Source organism: Manis javanica, chromosome 8 (assembly GCF_040802235.1).
Source record: "Manis javanica isolate MJ-LG chromosome 8, MJ_LKY, whole genome shotgun sequence".
In the NCBI taxonomy this organism is placed as follows: Eukaryota; Metazoa; Chordata; class Mammalia; order Pholidota; family Manidae; genus Manis; species Manis javanica.
In genome coordinates, this window is record NC_133163.1 from 10,149,463 (window position 1) to 10,166,154 (window position 16,692).

Here is a 16,692-nt window from a genome sequence, read left to right on the forward strand (position 1 = left end):
TGCCTGGTAGAGGACTGAACATAAGCAGAAGCCCAGCAGAAGCTCGTGAATTGTCAGCCGTTCAATGGGCTTCAGGATAATTGTCATCTGAGTCATATCAGTAATTGTGCCATCGGAGCTGCTTGTGAGAATATATTTCTTCCTGGTAGGCACTCCCTGCCTTTGATGTCTGTCCTTTCTTTGGTTCCTAGTTACTGCTAACATAAACTAAGCTTATGAAGAAATAGAGTCAATTAACCAATTATTCTTTCAGTCAACCATAAGCCAGACCTGGGCTGCACATTGTGGTATGTGTGAATTCCAATGTCAGTTCAGTAACTCATTTGGAATTACAAACTTCTTCGTAAAAAGAAGCAAGGATTTTGTAGATACTCTAATGTCTGGCTGCTTCCTCGGAGGATGGCCTTCAGGGTCAAGGAGGACAATGGTACGGGCTGTGCTTTGCACATGGGCGTTTGGCAGAAGGAGCACAGAGCCTGAAATCCAGGCCCATGCCACACTTGACAAGTGTACCAGGTGGACCCTGGTATGTGGTGACATCAATCTAGTAAAAGAGGTGGTCTCTTTATACACAAAGATGCCATTACTCCAGAGCATATGTGATCAAATGGACATATAAAATGTTCACGATATAATCTAGGTGGTAGATTTAAGGTATCCACTGTAAAAAAATCTTTCTACTTTGCTCTGTGTTTTAAAACTGTCATAATAACATGTTGGGGGTGGGGGATGCAGAATTCCCCTCTTCATCAAGGTATGCATGGGTTAGAGAGATGCTTTTATGGGTTGAGTTGCATCCCCCCAAGATTTGTATGTTGCAGTTCTAATCCTCAGTACCTCAGAATGTGACCTCATTTGGAGAAAGGTTCTTTATACAGGCAATCAACTTAAAATGAGGTCCATAGGGTGACCCTAATCCAATATTATGAGGTGTCCTTAAAAGAAGGGGACATTTGGATATAGAGACATAAGCACAAAGGGAAGATGATATGAAGTTACAACAAGAATACCATGTGAGCATGAAGATGGTCAATCTGAAAGCCAGGGAGAAAGGCCTGGAACAGAGCCTTCCCGCATAGCTTTCAAAAGGAACCAACCTTACCAGCAGCTTGATTTCAGACTGGAGATCAAAACTGTGAGACAGTAAATTCCAGTTGGGCAAGGCACCCAGTTTGTGGTACTTAGTTATCACAACCCTGGCAAACTGATAGAGGTATCTTCTCCCAGTCTGCACAGAGGGAGGCACCTGAAGGCCAGCAGTGGCCTGATCACGTCCTTGAATTCTCAGATAGACACACACGTAAGGAGAGCTTTGGGGACAGTGTTTTAATAGAGAGACTTCCTACTGTGAGGTGTAGGTGGCTGGGAATTGACCACAGGCTAATGTTTACCTTAGGAAGAAGTGAGTGATCATGAACAGAAGTCACTGCCCACTGGTATCCAAACAGCACCTAATGCCCAATAATGGGCCAGTAAGTAAAGAGCTTTGCCACTGTTGACTTTTGACACCCACTGCTATTCCACAAATACACAAGACAAGGTTGTTGAAAAACCCACAGGAACCCAAACAACCAGGCATGGCGAAAGATTGGTTAAAGTCTGGTTTTATTCCTGGCATTAGCCATGTACAAGCTACATGATCTTGGGTAAGTCACTTGAACTTAATTTTCTCATTCCCAAAGAAACAGGTGGTTGGGAGGATTAAATAAAGTGTTGCAAGTAAAGCACTAAACACATAGTAGATTCTCAAGACATGGGGGAAAAGTTGCAGAGATGGGATTGGGATAAGTCTCATGAGGACTAGTAAACAGGCTCAAAGGGTTGTTTGTTCAGTAAACAAATGGCTGCATGTAAAGGTCAGCAGGATTGTAGATGTCAAAATCAATACTCAGCTGATATCTATTCCATTAGACTGTGAGAATTGGCTATGATTTCTTGTCAATCCTGAAAGACTGTATGGTAGAACAGAAAGAATGCTTGCTCATGAGGCAAGGGACAGGATTCTAATTCTCACTTTAGGCCAGGTTGTGTAACGCTTGGTAAGTCCCTGTTACCTGTCTCAACCTAGTTCATCTATAAAATGAGAGCCCCAGTCTAGGCTAAATATGGCAAACATGTGGCCACGTGCAACTCCTTCCACTCTCACATCCACAGCAGACATCGCCAGTCAGCCATGGCCCCGTCTTCATCCTCATTCAGGCACAGCCTCAGAATCCTTCTCAAGATGATACTCCAGGAAACACCACAGTAAATCTGAGATGGCAGCTTAGGTGGAAACCATTTACGGCTCTGTCCTAGGTGATCTCCAAACTGCCTTAACATTTTCCGAGCCTCATTCCTTTCCTGGTCTGGCATGACTTCATGTTACATCTTTCAAGACTTTCACGGGGTAATTATTTGGGATATTTTATTGTCTGAGCTTACACATCTTGAGCTGTTGAACTGCCCCACATCTCCTTCTCCCAGACAGATGTTCAACACCCTCACCCTACATTTTGATGACCCCATTATTTTAAGTCACCTGGCTTCCTTTGCCCATGCCCAAGACAGTCATGGTCAGTGGAGTAAGGCACTCTCACACAGATGCCTTCCAAACTCAGTTTCCCAGCCAGGCCCTACCAATTGTTGAAATAAATGTATCAGAAAAAAGCTATTGACCACTTCACCCAAGAAAATGCATCCAAAGACACTCTAGAGCAAATTACTGAACCAAGAAAAAACTAGCTCTGTGTGTACGTATGCATGTGTCATTTGGGACCCACGTAGGGAGTTTATAGATACCAGGTATGTTTATAGATACCAGCTTCAAACCAATGCCATACAAATCATTTTCTTTTCAATACTCAAAATTAAGAAAGCCTTCAAACCACCATTCTGATTCTCCTCATACCTCTGCTGCAGCCTCAGAATTCACCTACTCCCAAGTCACTTGTTAGAGCTGAATATGAAGAAGTATGAATCTGAGTATGAAATAGTTTTGCATGTCAAGCCTGCCTCAGTGTCTACAAGCTGTTTGCTTTAAAACAACTTAATCTTTCCTGGGTTCATCTGCAAAAAAGAATTAATGCCTCTTCGTAAAGTCGTTTTTGCATATAGCACATATTCTACCACCCAGAAGACATTCAACAAATAAATAAGATTGACTGCTCTCCTTGCGTGTATTACTATCAGTATTAGTACCATGTGTATATTGATCTGTCAGTTGTCGGGCTTTTGCACAGAGAAGTAAGATACTGCTCACGCCTTGGAGAGGTGAAAAAAAGGAGCAAAGATACAGGAGCAAACAAGAGGAAGGCCGTGTGACCACAATGGACTCTGAGGCCACTCGGGGCACCACTCAGAGGTTACTTAGCCAACATGTTCTCTCCCTTCTTTGCAGCTGCACAAATCCTGCCCATCCTCCACCACTCAGCTGGAGTTCATATCCTTACAGGAGCCTCCACCGAGTACTCAAGCCTCTACTCTGTCCTACGGGGCAAACTTAATCTTAGTTAACTCTAGCTGAATTTTATGAATTCAGCATAAACTTTGTCCACTCAGGGTTCTTCCAGCCAATCCTGGGTTCCCCCAGTCCAGAGTTTCACACACCCCACTGCCCATTACTGAGGTATTTGAGTGTGGAGACAATAAGCTTCCACAGCCTCCAGTGAGACATGCCTCTTGAAGGCAGCAATAAGATCAGTCCAAATCCTTCCTCAATGCCTATCCAGGGTTAAGTACACAGCAAGTGCTTCAGAAATGGATGGATGGAGACGAGGAGAATGGGAGGATGGATGGATGGATGGGAGGGTGGATTGGACGATGGGTGGGAGGAATGGGAATAAACAGCCAAACCTCTCTCTCCTCCTGCCCAGGACTCCCACCTACCACCAAATCCAAGAAGTCAACAGCAGGAAAGCCTGGCGGAGCAGGCTGCAGGGGTCAGCCTCTCCTGACACGAAACACAACAGCAAAGAGCAGACATGGATTTGAGCAGGGGGCTGGCAAAGAAGAACAGCCTGCAGAAGAGATGTCACCAACAGTAACAGCCAGCTTTTGCTGAGCACTTACTACGTGCTATGACCACATACACTGTATTTCATTTAATTTTGACTCAACTTCATTGGGAGGTATGTGTGCATAGTTATCCATACATATAGGTATGTTCTGTGTGTAGATATTACATATTAAATTCATATGTAGATCCAAAACAAAAGAATTTTATACCAACATACAACAGATTCTTAGAACTCTTTATCTCTAGGGAGCAGGATTGAGGTGAACAGGGGGGGAGCTGTACTTTTATATTGTAAATATTATATTTTAAATAGAACATATTATTTTTATATCTAAAATCTAAAGAAGCATACAGGATAACTAGAACTTCTTTTTCTAACTCCTACAGATTTTTTTGAACACCTATTATGTTCCGTGTACTTTGTTCTGGAATCAAGCCTAACACAGTTTCAGGGTCAGGATTCAAACCCAAATCTGCCAAAGCCCGTGCCTCATTCCCGTGCTGCCTGCTCCCTTCGCCCTTCCTGCTGAGGCTAACCCCGGGCACTCGGCCGAGGAGAGCGGCAGGAAGCAGTCTGAGACACCACGCCTTGCTGGGCTGGGCAGCTGCGCTGCGTGTCTCTGTTCACCCAGGAGGGCGCCCCCCAACTCTGTTCTTCATGCTGCTGGGAGCCAAGCTGGAGCCTCATGCCTGTGGCCAAGACGCTCTTGACCAGGAAAATGGTACAACCCCAGGGACCCCGTCAGCTTCCCCAACCTCCCTAAACAAGTCCCACTTCGCCTTCAGCCTGTACAGGCAGATGGTGGCCACAAATCCAGACAGCACCTACTGGCCTTCTCCGTCCCCCTCAGCCTCCTGGCTCTCCAGGCCAGGCCAGCAGCACACAACCAGGTCCTGGAGGGGCTGGGATTTCACCCTCCCTGGGTCCCGAATGACAGTGACAGCATCCATACTCACTGCAGTCAGCTCCATTCCCTCCTGCCACCTGCGGGGGAGTGCCAGCTGGACATGGGAGGCATGCTGTTTGTGGACAAGAAGTACCTGGTACAGACATTTGTTGATATTCCCTAGAACCTGTACCACACAGACGCCTTACTCATCCCCTTTGGGAACTACTGTAGAGCCAGGGATCAGACGGAGCACATCATTAGGGAGAGAATCCAAGATTAGGAAGCTGGGGTGGAACTTGAGCCCAGACACTGTCTTGATTCTGACAGATTACATTTTCTTCAAAGGTAAGTAATTCTCCAATGATTATTTAAACCCCTTTGCAGCTTATTACAAAAGTAATGCATCTTTGGTCCCAGAGATTATTTCCTTTCCCCTCAGTCCAGACCACATTCCCTTCTGCCTGTCTCAGAATTCACTGTCGATTAAGATCTCCCTCTAGCACCGTCAACCTCTCTTCCAGCACCTGCACCCGAACGTTCAAACTCCAGCTCCGTCTCTCACTATAGCTCCAGCTCTCTCCTTCTCATCACAGCCAAAGCTTTAGGAAAGGGTGTTCCCACCCAGACCAGCTACATAATCTGTGGGTCTCCATGCAAAATTAATACGTGGTGCCCCTGTTCAAAAATCACATTCCAAGGTGGTGACAGTAGAGCATTCAACTACATTCAGGCCCTGTGATGACAGCCCAGGTCGCACGTCCTTGAAGCCAACCCTGCCCACACGAGCTATTCCAACTTGCCTTCCATTCCACCAAGCACAGGTCTTGCTTCTGGGCTCATTACTCATCTCATATGGTTTATCAAACTACCTCCCACCTGCCCTGCAGAAAGAAACTTCATTGAACCAGGAGGCCTCACCCTTCTGTGTCCACCTGGCTTTGCTACATTTAGCTATGTTTTGTTTATCTCTCCTCCTTAACACGCTCTTCCCTGGGCCCAGCATGGCCTTCCTGATTCTCTTTCTATGTCTACCTTCTCCAAACATCTCCCTCTTGTGCAGAGCCCATTAAATGGTGGCATTCCAAGGAAGGCATTTCATAGAATTTTCTTATTCTACACAATCTCCTTGGGAGAGCTTGGTCCGTCCACTCGCCTCTGACTCTCCTGTATGCTGGACTCCCAGTGTTCTGTGCCCAGCCCACACCTCTCATGAGCTCCAGACCCGCACCCCCACCAGCCATCTGGTCACCTCCATCCAAACGTGCAAGAAGCAGCTCAAGCCTGGCATGTACAACACCAGAAGCATTTCTTCCCACTATGTCCTCCACTCCCTAAGAACCCCCTCTTCCTGTTCCCTCCTCCAAGTCTCAATGAATGGCCTCTGCTCCATGTACCTGCCCAAACCAGAAAACTTGTACGTAGTAGCTTACTACTAGCTGGGCGGATTCGCAGGGTCTCTTTCCTCTCTCACACGACGCGCCTAAACAGGAGCCCCATCCCGTGGACCTTTCCTCCCTAAGCTCTCTTCTGTGGGTCCACCATTGCCGCTCTCCACCGCCACTACCTTCGTTCAACCTTCACTATCTCTTACCAAAGTATTGCACCTGCTCCTCAACTGGTTTTCCAGTCTGCAGCTTGCCTGCCCCTAATCCACTGTGCACACTGCAGGCCGTGTGGCCATTCTATCAGTCAAACTTCACCTTGTAACTCCACTGCTTGAAACCTTTGAGTAGCCCAAACTAATCATAGCACTTAGGATAGAGCCCCGTATCTTCAGGATGGGCCACAGTGCCCTTAAATGACCTGCATCTCTTGTCGCCCTCCCTACTTTCCCTCTACCCACAAGTGCCACCGACCAGCCACATGAAACGACACCCTTTCCATGAACTACACAACCCCTGTTGCCTATGGGTCCCAAAGGTCCTCCCCTTGCTCCCCACTTCCCCCCCATTTTCCCAGCCATCGGGTGCCCTCGGTTCAGAGGTCACTGTCCCCAGGAAGACTTCCAGAACAATCTCCACCACAGAGGTTGCCAGACTGAGGAACAAAACAAAACATGGGTATATTTATATTTAAAAATTATTTGTTGTTTCTCTGAAATTCAAATTTAACTGGGCTTCCTGGGTTTTATCTGGCAACCCTACCCCCCACCATCCTCAAAGTAGGTGGTGGTGGAAAGAAATGATTTTGTTTTGAATACGCTGAGTTCGAGATGTTTCTGGGACTTTTTGATGGAGGTGACCTGATGGCCCTTGGGGATGTGGCCCGGGCATAGAGAGCTGGGAGCTCAGCACACAGGAGGGCTCGAGGCCACTGGAGGGAATGAGCTCGCCTCACCTAGGTGTCCTGGTAGTGTCACTTCCTTTCTCTAATCTGAAGACTTAGCAAACAGTATTGTAGCTTTCTGATTACTTGTATGTATCCTCACAAGACTGTGGCCTCATGCATATGGAATGGTTTATGTTTTCATACATACCTGCCTTCCCTGGAATCTGGGCACTGTCAAGATCAAAGGACTCAAAAATTCAGCTTTCTAGTTCTCGTTGCCTCCCGTATTGCAAGGTTTATCAACTGGCCCCTCAGAACTGGACCCCTCAGATTCTGGACAGCAGCCTCAGCTTCTAGAAGAGAAGGCAGGAAGCCAGCCCCAAAGGAGGAGGGCCGGCTCACCCCAGCCCTGACAAAGCATCTCTTGGAGCCCACAGCTTTCTTGTGGACTGTGTTCAAACTTCTTCAGCAGATGCCAGGGAAGAGTATGGTGTCATATTTTGTAGAGCTGTAGGGAACACTGTAATAATAAAATTAATAGCCAACAACATGTGAGCGACTACTTGTGTGCCAGGCACTGTGCTCAGGCTTCACATAGTCTCACTGAATGCTAACAGATACCAAATTAGGTAGGTGGTGTTGCCCCTAATGTACATATAGGAAATGGATGATCCCCACTCTCTCTCTGGGCTAACCTCCTACTGCTCTAGCTACACAGGCTTCTCGATGCCCCTTGAACATTCCAGACCCATTCCTGCCACTGGGCCTTTGCACATACTGTTTATTCTCCCTGGGATATTCTCCCTGATGTGCCCTGAAGACCCATTAGGTCTTTACTCTGTGTCACCTTCTCAGGGAGGCTTTGTATGAAACTATAACTCTCCTTCCCTGTCATTTCCTATCTCCTCTTGCTTCATTTCTCTCCTTAGCCATTATTACCATCTAATATATTTTTCCTTATTGATCTGGCCCCTTGTTTCCACCTGGTATGTCATTTCCCCGCAAACAGGGGTCTCATGCATGACCGTTACACGTAGTAGCCACTCCCTAAATATCTCCCACATGAGTGAAGTATCTGACATTCAGGGCTCTCTGCCACGAATGCTGGCAGGCTCCTCTAATTCTTGCCCTCTCTCGTACCAGAGAAATGGAAAGTTTCTTTTGACCCAAAGCTCACTGAGGTCAGACCCTTCTAACTGAGCCTGGGGATCACGGTCCTGGTGTGCACAGCACAGAGGCTGGGCTCATTCCAGCTTCAGCGTTTCCACCATCTGCCCAGTGACGTCCTCCGGTTGCCCAGCACGCGCAGCACCCCCACGGTCTTCATTCTTCCTGCCCTGTGAGCAGACGGAGGAGGCCCTGATGAGAGAGAGCTGGGGCACAGGGCCTCAGCCCCTCCCAGTCAGGTACAACCGCGGCCTCTCCTCTCCCGCGCTCATGGGGCCGGCTCAGCAGCCCCCCTCCAGGCCTCTGCGGCTGAGCGGCGGGGACCCTTCCGGCCTTTGGGCCCATGGCATGAGGTGCTGAGCCTCATTCACAGGATTCAGTCAAGCAGTCCTGCAAGAGCTGGAAACCAACAGGTCATCACAACAAAACCTCCGTTGTCATCATCATCGTCATCGCTGCCACGTTATCACATCACATCTTCCTTGGAGGGACTTAAAATGCATCTTAGCATTTCAAAAGCACTGAGAAGCTGTAAAGGACTTGGCAATATTTAACTAAGCTTTACCCTGCATTCCCCAAACAGGATTCGAACATGGCACCCATTTTAACAAAAGACCTGGAAACAAAGTCCGGTTCCATGGAAGCTGCGGTTGAAGAGTTACCAAGGATCTGGCCTCCCAGCTCATGAACTGATGCAGCTATTGTGCAGCAAGCAACCCAGAGGGAGCCAAGCCCAGGCTCCTTTACCCCTGGGTTCAGCTTTCCAGCCTCCTGCACTCCCCTCCTCCTCCTCACCGTGCCCTCGATGAGCTTGCCGGCTTTCCTCAGCCTCCAATAGGGTTCTGCTACTCAAAGTGTGGTCTATGGACCAGCATCCTTGGCTTCATCTGGGAGTGTGCCCAGGCCATAGGCTCAAGCCCCACCATGCACCTACCCACTCAGAATCTTTAGTCTAACAAGATCCCAGGTGATTCACATACATGTTAAGGATTAGGAAGCCCTGACCTAGATTCTGGGGAAGTCCCACCTCTTCCAGGCAAACCTCCCAGATCCCCAGTCACTACAGGTCCCCAAGTGGTGTCTCCCAGGCACCTTCTCCACACCCATCATCTGTCCAGCCACAGAACAAGTTAGTGACAAAGCAAGAGGCAGGACTGGGGCTCTGCCCCGGACCCTGCAAGGGAGGTGGCACCTGCAGAGCTTGCCTGCCCTGTGCCATGTTCCTGGGACCTTCTCAGGCTTTGGCACCACCAGAGGATATTCACATCATGGCTCCACACCCTGACTTAACACCCCCAACAACCTCCTAGGCCCCAAAATCTGCCTGGGGAGCATCCATAACCTCTGCTCTGATGTGGGACAAGGCAGGAAAGGAATGAATGGAGGTGGAGGCAGTTGAATTGTCGTGAGGGCTGCAAGTGAGGTACCTGCGTTCCAGTTCTGATCCCTCTGAGTAGCGTGACTTGGGGTAAGTCTCACCTCTCTTTGCCAGTTTCCCAATCTGCCAAATGGGACTAGCAATAATCATTAGTGCTCATATAGCACTTAGAGTATCTCAGGCATTGTTCTGTGCTCCTTCCACATATGACTTCCTGCAATCTTCACAACAACCTAAAGAGCTTCTAGATACTAGGACCTCCATTTCCCAGCTGAAGCCAGCAGAGCCTACACAGCAAGCCCCACATCACACAGCGAGGATCTGGATTCTCCCCAGACTCCATGCTCTCCCCTGCTACACTATCCTAGATAGTGATAGTACCTGCCCCCTGGGTTCTTCTACTCATCCAGTAGGTCCATGCATGCAAAGCACTAGAGCTGGCACCCAGTGAGGGCTCAATTAATGTTCTGCTGTCCCCAGGAGGTGCCAGACTCTGTTCTCAGTGCTTGGCATATGGTTGTGAAACCTGAGCAGGGCAGGAATTAGGGTGGATAAAGAGAAGGGAGATAAGGGGGTGAGCAAGACAATGCAGAACCTTGTCAGCAAATCAATGGCCACTCTGGGCTGTTTTCCTGCCTGTGGGGTGGGAGTGGGGACCCACAGGGAGTCAGAGTCCTTCAAGGTCCAGAAAATGCCCTGAAGCTAAGCCTGCAGGTAGGACAGGTGGCCCCAGCAGTGCAGGCCAGCAGGGCTCCAGGAGACAGAGTCAGGCAGTCACCCTGACCAAAAGCCACCAGGCAGGCCATAGGACCAGCCAGTGCCAGCTCAGGGCTAGCCTCCAAAGCCCAAGATTCAGCCCCACCTACTCATGCCACCCCTGTGCTGGTTGGCATTCTTCTTTGCCAACAGAGCTCATGATTCCTTTAGTAAATAGCCAGCCAGGGCTTGGCAAAGTCCAGCCAACACTCCTCCCTAGAGATTCTGGTAACTTCAGGTCTCTGGCTTGATGGAACCTGCCCCACACCAGGAAGACCCCAGCCCTATTTTCCTGGAGATGAACTCCAGACAACACTGCCTTACCCACACAGCTGAAGAAGTTAGGAGGCCCTAACCAGAAGCTGGTCCCAGCTTCTGTGGCTGGCAGAGTTGGGAAAGGGGAATCCAGAGCAAAACACCTGCAATATGGCGACTTCAGAAGAGGAGGCAGCTGTTCTTAGGGGGCTTAGCCAGAAGCTCTTCCGAGGATTTGGGGTGAACCCTGAGAGACGAGCAGATTATTCCCAAAGGAGACCCAGTTGCTGCAATGACTGGCCCAGAGGGAACAACCAACTCGGGCTTCCTGTAACAGGGCAGCTCTCACTCACCAGAAGGCTGCCAGCCAGGACCTGGCGGGCACAGGCCAACAGTTAGGGAACATGTGATAAACAAATGGACCTGTGACTCAAAAGTGCTTATGAAAAGAGTTCATTTATTTTTAAAAATTCTTTTTCAGTTTTACAGAGCTAAGAGGCTGATGATTAAAGAAAAGGTCTTGTCAAGCACTATCTAAGCAGAATCCAATACTTGATGGATACCAGTCACTGAAGAGATAAAATAACAATTTAGCCCCAGTTCTCTTAACTGAGCCCTCCCCAGGTACCCACCCACTGCTGTGCTAGGCCCACAGTTCCATCTGTGGTCTTTACTCTGTGTGGGGGGGGAGTGGGTGGGGGGCGGTGTATGTATGCATATTTTTTTTTGCAGAATTATTTGAGAGTAAATTTTATACATCATGACCCTTTATCCTTAAATGTTACCATGTGTATTTCTTAAGAATTTGGGGTACCATTTTTCAGTAAAGCTATCAACTTTAGGAAATTTAGCACTGATACAATACTTTTCTCAAATGTGCCATCCATATTCCAATTTTGTCAATTCTCCCAATAATGTCCTTCATAGCACATGTTTCCTCCAGTTAAGGACCCAGGCATTGCATTGAGGAAGCCATCAAAGATGCTGATCTTTCAGGGATCACCCCCAAACCCTGGGAGAAGCTTCTTGCCAAAGAAATCACACCAGTACAGATGTCAGGCCTCTTTAATCTCCTCCAAGAGGTAAGATATTTTTGTATTTTGTTACACTGACATTTTTAAAGAGCACCATGCCTATAGTCACTAAATGATGTCAATATACATATGGGAAAAGATAACTTGATTCCTACTTCACACCATACACAAAAATCAAATCCAGATAGACTGTAGATCTAAATGTGAAAAATAATGCAATAAAAGCTTCTAAAACAAAATATGTAGCAGTATGGAGTTCCTCAAAAAACTAAAAATAGAAATACATTTGACCTAGGAATTCCCCTCCTAGGAATTTACCCTAAGAATGCAGGAGCCCAGTTTGAAAAACACATATGCACCCCTATGTTTATCGCAGCACTATTTACAATAGCCAAAAAATGGAAGCAACCTACATGTCCATTAGTAGATGAATGGATGAAGAAGATGTGTAAATATGCACAATGGAATATTATTCAGCCATAAGAAGAAAACAAATCCTACCATTTGCAACAACATGGATGGAGCTAGAGGGTATTATGCTCAGTGAAATAAGCCAGGCAAAGAAAGACAAATATCAAATGATTTCACTCATCTGTGGAGTATAAGAACAAAGAAAAAACCGAAGGAACAAAACAGCAGCAGACTCACAGAAACCAAGAATGGACTAACAGTTACCAAAGGGAAAGGGACTGGGGAGGATGGGTGGGAAGGGAGGGTCAAGGGGGAAAAAAGGGCATTACGATTAGCACACATAATGTAGGGAGGCACAGGGAAGGCAGCACAACACAGAGAAGACAAGTAGTGATTCTAGAGCATCTTACTATGCTGATGGACAGTGACTGTAATGGGGTATGTGGGGGGGACTTGATAATGGGGGGAATGTAGTAACCACAATGTTACTCACGTGATTGTATATTAATGATACCATAATAAAAAGAAAAGAAAATACGTTTCACAACTTTGGGGTAAGCAAAGATTTCTTAAACAGGACATAAGCAGCACTAATCACAGAAAAATAAATAGAAGGATTGGACTCCATTGAAACTGTGGACTATGTTCATCAAAAGATTCCATAAATAATGTGAAAGGCAAGTCACAACCTTAGAGAATACACAGACACACACACACACATACACACACACACATATCTGGCACTCCTACCAATCAATAAGAAAAAGATAATCTGGCAGAAACAGATGTTTCTGCTAATTCTTACTTAAATAGGCACTTCTCAAAAGATCACATCCTTGTCTAAGTAGGAGAAACTATATTATTTTTAACCCAGAAAGTCCCAGGTCTTTCATATTTAACAAAAAATTTTAAGCTTATCTAGCTCCTCTCACATTTTTACTGTAAGTAGCAAGGAGAAGCCTTTAACAGTCAGCCTGGAAATCTCATCAGCTACCAGTTCATTTGTTATATTTTCTATTTTCATGTTACCATAGGTGACAATGCGGCTAAATTTCCTGCCACTGTGTACTAAGTGTCCTCTTCCTCCAGCTTGCCCCAACCTGGCCCCCACTTTCCTGCAAGCCCTCATCAACAACCTCCTCACGGGGGACCAGGCATCCGCTAGCAGTCTTTATAAGGCCTTTCCAACTCCCACGTGCTAATGCTCCCAGAACCACTGCATTGTAAGGTCTATGCAGTATCCTACTTCCATACCAAAATCTGTTCTAGGTACAATAATCTAATAAAATACCTGAAATTTTAGTAGCTTGAAACCATTTATTATTCTCTTGGGTTCTGTGGACAAGAATTCAGACAAGGCATTGCAGAAATGGTTTGTCTCTATTCCATGATGGCGAGGACCTCAGCTGAAGGTTTTAGTGCTTTTAGTAAAGGGCGATCACCATACAACCAAAAATAGAATGACTATCTTTTATACCAATGGGAGAAAATCAATCTTTTTAGTGCAAAAAAGGAAAAGACACAAAAAGAAAAATAATATATAGTAAAGGAAAATATGAAATAATACGGTATGCTATTAATCCTAATACAAATAGATTAATGTGGCCAATCAAAAGACAGAGATCCTCATTTTTGGATAATAAAAATAAATCCAACAAATTCTGTAAACATGGGAAACTCTTAAAACAAAAAGGCACAGAGAGTTTGGAAATGAAAGAATGGAATATATCAGGTAAGTGTACACCAGAACAAAGGTAGGAAAGCAATCTTACTAGATAAATAGAATTTAAGTAAAAAAATATGGAACAAAGATAAAAAAATAAACAATAGAATAAGAGTATATAATTTTCAAAAGTATATATGCTTTTTATTTACAATAGCCAAGATATGGAAGCAACCAAAGTGTTCATCAGTAGATGAATGGATAAAGAAGATGTGGTATCTATACACAATGGAATATTATTCAGCCATAAAAAAAGAAATCCTGCCATTTGAGATAATAGATGGACCTAGAGGATCTTAAACTAAGTGAAATAATCCAGGAAGAGAAAGAGAAATACCATATGATTTCACTTGTTTGTGGAATCTAAAAAGAAAGCAAAACAAAAATGAACAAAACAGCAGTAGATTCATAGACACTGAGAAGTGACTAGTGATTACCACAGGGTAGGAGTTGGGGTGGCTGCTTGGGGAAAGTGAGGGGAATAAAGGGGAGCACAAATCTCAATCACAGTATAAGTCGGTCACAGGATGGAAGTGCGGCATGGAGAATATAGCCAATGGTTCTGCAACATCTTCCTACATTGACAGACAGATAGTAACTGCACTAGTTGGGGAGAGGATTTAATAATGTGTGTAACTGTTAAATCACTGTGCTGTACACTTGAAACCAATATATAATATTGTGTGTCAACTATACCTCAGTTTAAAAAAAGAAAAAAGTATATATACTTTAACAGTCTCAAAGTATATCAACTAACAGACAGAATAAGTGATTGGAGATTTTAACATTTGCCATTGAGAAACTGAAACCCAAATAAATGGAGAATCTATGTAGATATTAAAGAACTGAATAAAATAATAAACTCAAACAATTATACCCATGCACATATGTATACATACATATGCATATCAAATAGATAACACTCACTAGTTTTTAAGAAAATATGGAATGTTTACAGAAATAGACCATCTATGATTGCAAAAAAATAAGTGAATTCCAAATGTTCAATATCATATAGCTGATATTCTTTGACAATGATGAAATAAAACTTTAATAACAAAAAAGTAACCTACAATTCTAAATAAACTGGCATATTACTAAATTAACCTTGAGTTAAAAATGAAACCATAAAGGAAATGACAATGAGTATAATAAATATGAAAAAAGAGCTAATTCAGTATTTAGATGAAAACTTTTAACTTTAAATACATATATACAGAGACTAGAAATGTTGAGAAGTAGGCTAAGAAGAAAATAGAAAAAGAGCAATAGAGAAAAACCCAGAGAATTTGAAAGGATGATAAAAAATAAAATAAAGGCAAAAATCAATGAAATATAGATTTAGAAAAAAAACCATAAGGATTAACAAAACTAAAAGCTGGTTCTCTGAAAAGACTAATTAGCTAGGATAGATCTCATCAAGGAAAAAAAAATAAAGGAAATATGTAAATAAAATACAGAACCAAAATTTTTTTTAAATTACTGATATGATAGAGATTTTGAAATAAATTCCTAGATATAAATTACAAAATTGTCTTAAGGAATAAAAACCTTGTAAAGACCAGTAAGTATTAATAAAACTGTAGTGTCCCCAAAACTCCAGATCCAGTTGTGCGCCCAATTTTCCTCTTTCCTTATGGAAACAGTTCCCCTATGCATAGTTAACCCCTATGCAATCAAAACTCCACACATAACTTTTGACTCCCCCAAAATTTAACTACAAATAACCTACTCTTTACTGGAAGCCTTACTCATTATATAAACAGTTGATTAACACTTATTTTTTTGTATGTTGTACATACTATATATTATATCCTTATAATAAAGCAAGCTAGAGAAAAAAAATTTTTAATTGTTGCAAATCTCCAAAACATTTTTCTATATATTCGTTGAAAACAGTACACGTGTAAGTGGACCCACAAGGTGAAACCCATGTTCAAATGTCAACTGTAATGGCCGTATCAGTCCAGCAGAGGGCACAGGATCCTGACTGGTTATTCACAAGGCCCTGTTCTTTGGCACAGTGTGATCAGTCCAAGGATAACCAATCATTCCCAGAGTCCTTTGAGGGACTGATATGAACACTGAGAAAAAGTAAGGCTCTGTCCTTATATCTGCCAGTTAGAACTAAACCTGCGGCTGCAGAGGCCACCTTTGTCCCCACCATAGAGAGACTAAAGCAGGAAAGCATAGCTAAGAAAGAACTCTTTGTAAGTGAGATAGATGGCCAACTTGGGACCCCTGGGTCCAGCCAAGACAGAAGCCCTCCCACACTTTAGAACTCTCATTCACGAGAGCCAGTGAATATTCTTTTTTATTTTAAATCAATTTGAGTTTGGTATCTCTGTCACCTGCAATCAAAAGAGAACTGATAATTAAAAATGTGGAAAGAGGGAAGCTGCTAGGCTTTAGGGTTGAATGGTCTTGGATTTGAATGTCAAGGACAGCTTGCTTAAGCTTCATGTGTCTCAGTTTCCTCTTCTAAAGAAGAGAGACAATAACAGTATCCATTTCCTAAAGTTGTTGTGTAAGTTAAATGAGTTAATCCATGGGAAGCACTCAGCTGCTTTTATTCTGTATCTGTCTCTCCCACTAGCCCAAGATCCCCTTGAAGGCAGGACCTTGCTGGATTCATCCCCTATCCCAGCTTAGCTTCTGGTTCTTCCCAGGTGTCAGTGCCACTGTGCTAATTAAGGACATCTGTGGCTTCTGTGCCAGCTGCCACCAGGCAACCACAAACATTGACGCAACTCCAGCCATATCTTGATATTAAAAAACAAAACTTCAGAGAATTGAACACAGAGGAAAGTTAA

The 16,692-nt window shown here is 44.5% G+C and overlaps 1 protein-coding gene across 7 annotated transcripts in view; it reads right to left on the reverse strand.

Moving 5' to 3' along the window:
* PPP4R4 (protein phosphatase 4 regulatory subunit 4) overlaps positions 1–16,692 on the reverse strand; it is a 199,062-nt gene that overhangs the window by 22,480 nt on the left and 159,890 nt on the right. For 2 of the 7 annotated variants that reach the window (XM_073241914.1, XM_073241915.1), the window contains exons 25-26: positions 7,364–8,492; positions 4,955–5,017 (exon numbers count right to left, since the gene is read on the reverse strand). The exons of 3 other annotated variants lie outside the window; for them this stretch is intronic. In XM_073241914.1, the coding sequence (XP_073098015.1) occupies positions 8,411–8,492 (82 nt within the window). In that variant the 3' untranslated portion in view covers positions 4,955–5,017; positions 7,364–8,410. The remainder of the gene's footprint in view (positions 1–4,954; positions 5,018–7,363; positions 8,493–16,692) is intronic. 2 more of the 7 variants (XM_073241917.1, XM_073241913.1) reach the window with 1 other exon arrangement.